A 1,571-nucleotide genomic window follows, 5' to 3' on the forward strand; every position below is an offset into this window, starting at 1 on the left:
GGGAGTGTCTCTGTACCTCCAGGCCTAGTACAATGCCTAATACCTCGTGTGCTTAACATTGAATAGGGTGCTAGACCCTGGACAAATTCATTTTACCTTCCTGGGCCTCTGTTCCTTCATCTGTAAAATGCAGGAGTTGTCCTAGATGACAACCCAGCTTTCTTACAGATGCCATCCCTGGTATGAATGCCATGAGGTAACAACGAGAATGGTAATTCAGTTTCCAACATCTAGGTGGGATGAATCATTACTCCCTAACTCAGACCCAGGGACTGGTTCCTTTGGCAATGTGACTCAGACATGGATATTTGTTCTCTCTGGTCTCCTTGCAGGACTTGACCAGCTGACCTGGGCTCGGACAACAGCCAACGGGTCTGCTGCAGCCAACCCTGCCAGGCTCACTGGAAAGATGTTTCCCTTCAAGGTGAGCAAATGGATGGGGTTTGGCTGCTTCCGGTCACTGCTCTCCACCTCCCCTACCATACGCCAGAAGAAGTTGATCCACAAGCTGCAGGAGGAGAAGAACTTTCGGGCTGAGATGAAGGTTTTTCGTGAAAAGATTGAAGACTTCAGGGAGCAGATGTGGGAGTTCAGGGCAAAGATTCGAGGTTTCCGGGGCCGAATCATGGGCTTCTGGGAAGAGGAAAAACCTTTTTGGGAGGAAGAGAAAACCTTCTGGAGAGAGGAAAAAGCTTTCTGGGAAATGGAAAAAGCCTTCCGAGAAGAGGAAAAAGCCTTCTGGAAAAAATACCGTGCCTTCTGGAGGGAGGATAAAGCCTTCTGGAAAGAGGACAATGCTTTGTGGGAGAGAGACCGGAACCTTCTCCAGGAGGACAAGGCTCTGTGGGAGGAGGAGAAGGCTCTGTGGGTAGAGGAAAGAGCCCTGCTGGAGGAGGAGAAGGCTCTGTGGGAAGATAAAAAGTCCCTTTGGGAAGAGGAAAATGCCCTGTGGGAGGAGGAAAAAGCATTCTGGGTGGAGGGTGGTGGCCCTATGGGAGAGGAACCGTTACCCCCTGACGATGGGGCCTTAAATGCCAATGGAGGCCCAACCTCCCCGAGTCATTCCAGAGGCAGAGCGTGAGCCAAAGGGGCAGGGGCGTGGAGCCTGGGCTCTGCTAGCCTTAACATCCACGCCCTGGGAGTGCTCATGTGGTGGAGAAACTTTGTACCTATTTGTCTCCTTGATCCAGAGGCCTAATAAAGTCCTGAGGGGAATTTGGAAAATCCACCTCCAGGGAAGTCAGTTAGCTTCAGGCTGCCTCCCGTCCTTCTTTAGATCCTCTCCTATGCTTTTGGGTGGACATCCTCCAACTACCCAGCAAACCTGTGGGCATAAGTGGAGAATCAACCTGGACTCCCCTCAGGCATTTTGGTTGGAGAGAACATTTTTTTTCTCCCTTCTCTAAGAAAAGGTGGGGAGGTGGGAGGGAGAAGAGAAACAAAGACAGAGACAGGTAGGGGGAGAGACGTAGAATTTACTCTTTCTTAGCCCTCACTCTCTCCCTTTAAAGACTGTAGAACTGCTAAGCAGAGCGTTCCTATTTTCCAGTCAGAAGCACCAGAGATCTTGA

At 50.7% G+C, this 1,571-nt stretch overlaps 1 protein-coding gene across 1 annotated transcript; it reads left to right on the plus strand.

Annotated features, from left to right (window-relative positions):
- Positions 1–409: 409 nt before the first annotated feature.
- Positions 410–1,081, plus strand: CCDC70 (coiled-coil domain containing 70). Its single transcript, XM_043991127.1, has one exon. It carries the CDS (start codon positions 410–412, stop codon positions 1,079–1,081), a length of 672 nt encoding a protein of 223 aa, XP_043847062.1.
- Positions 1,082–1,571: the final 490 nt, after the last annotated feature.

This window comes from Dromiciops gliroides, chromosome 3 (genome assembly GCF_019393635.1).
Source record: "Dromiciops gliroides isolate mDroGli1 chromosome 3, mDroGli1.pri, whole genome shotgun sequence".
NCBI lineage: Eukaryota > Metazoa > Chordata > Mammalia > Microbiotheria > Microbiotheriidae > Dromiciops > Dromiciops gliroides.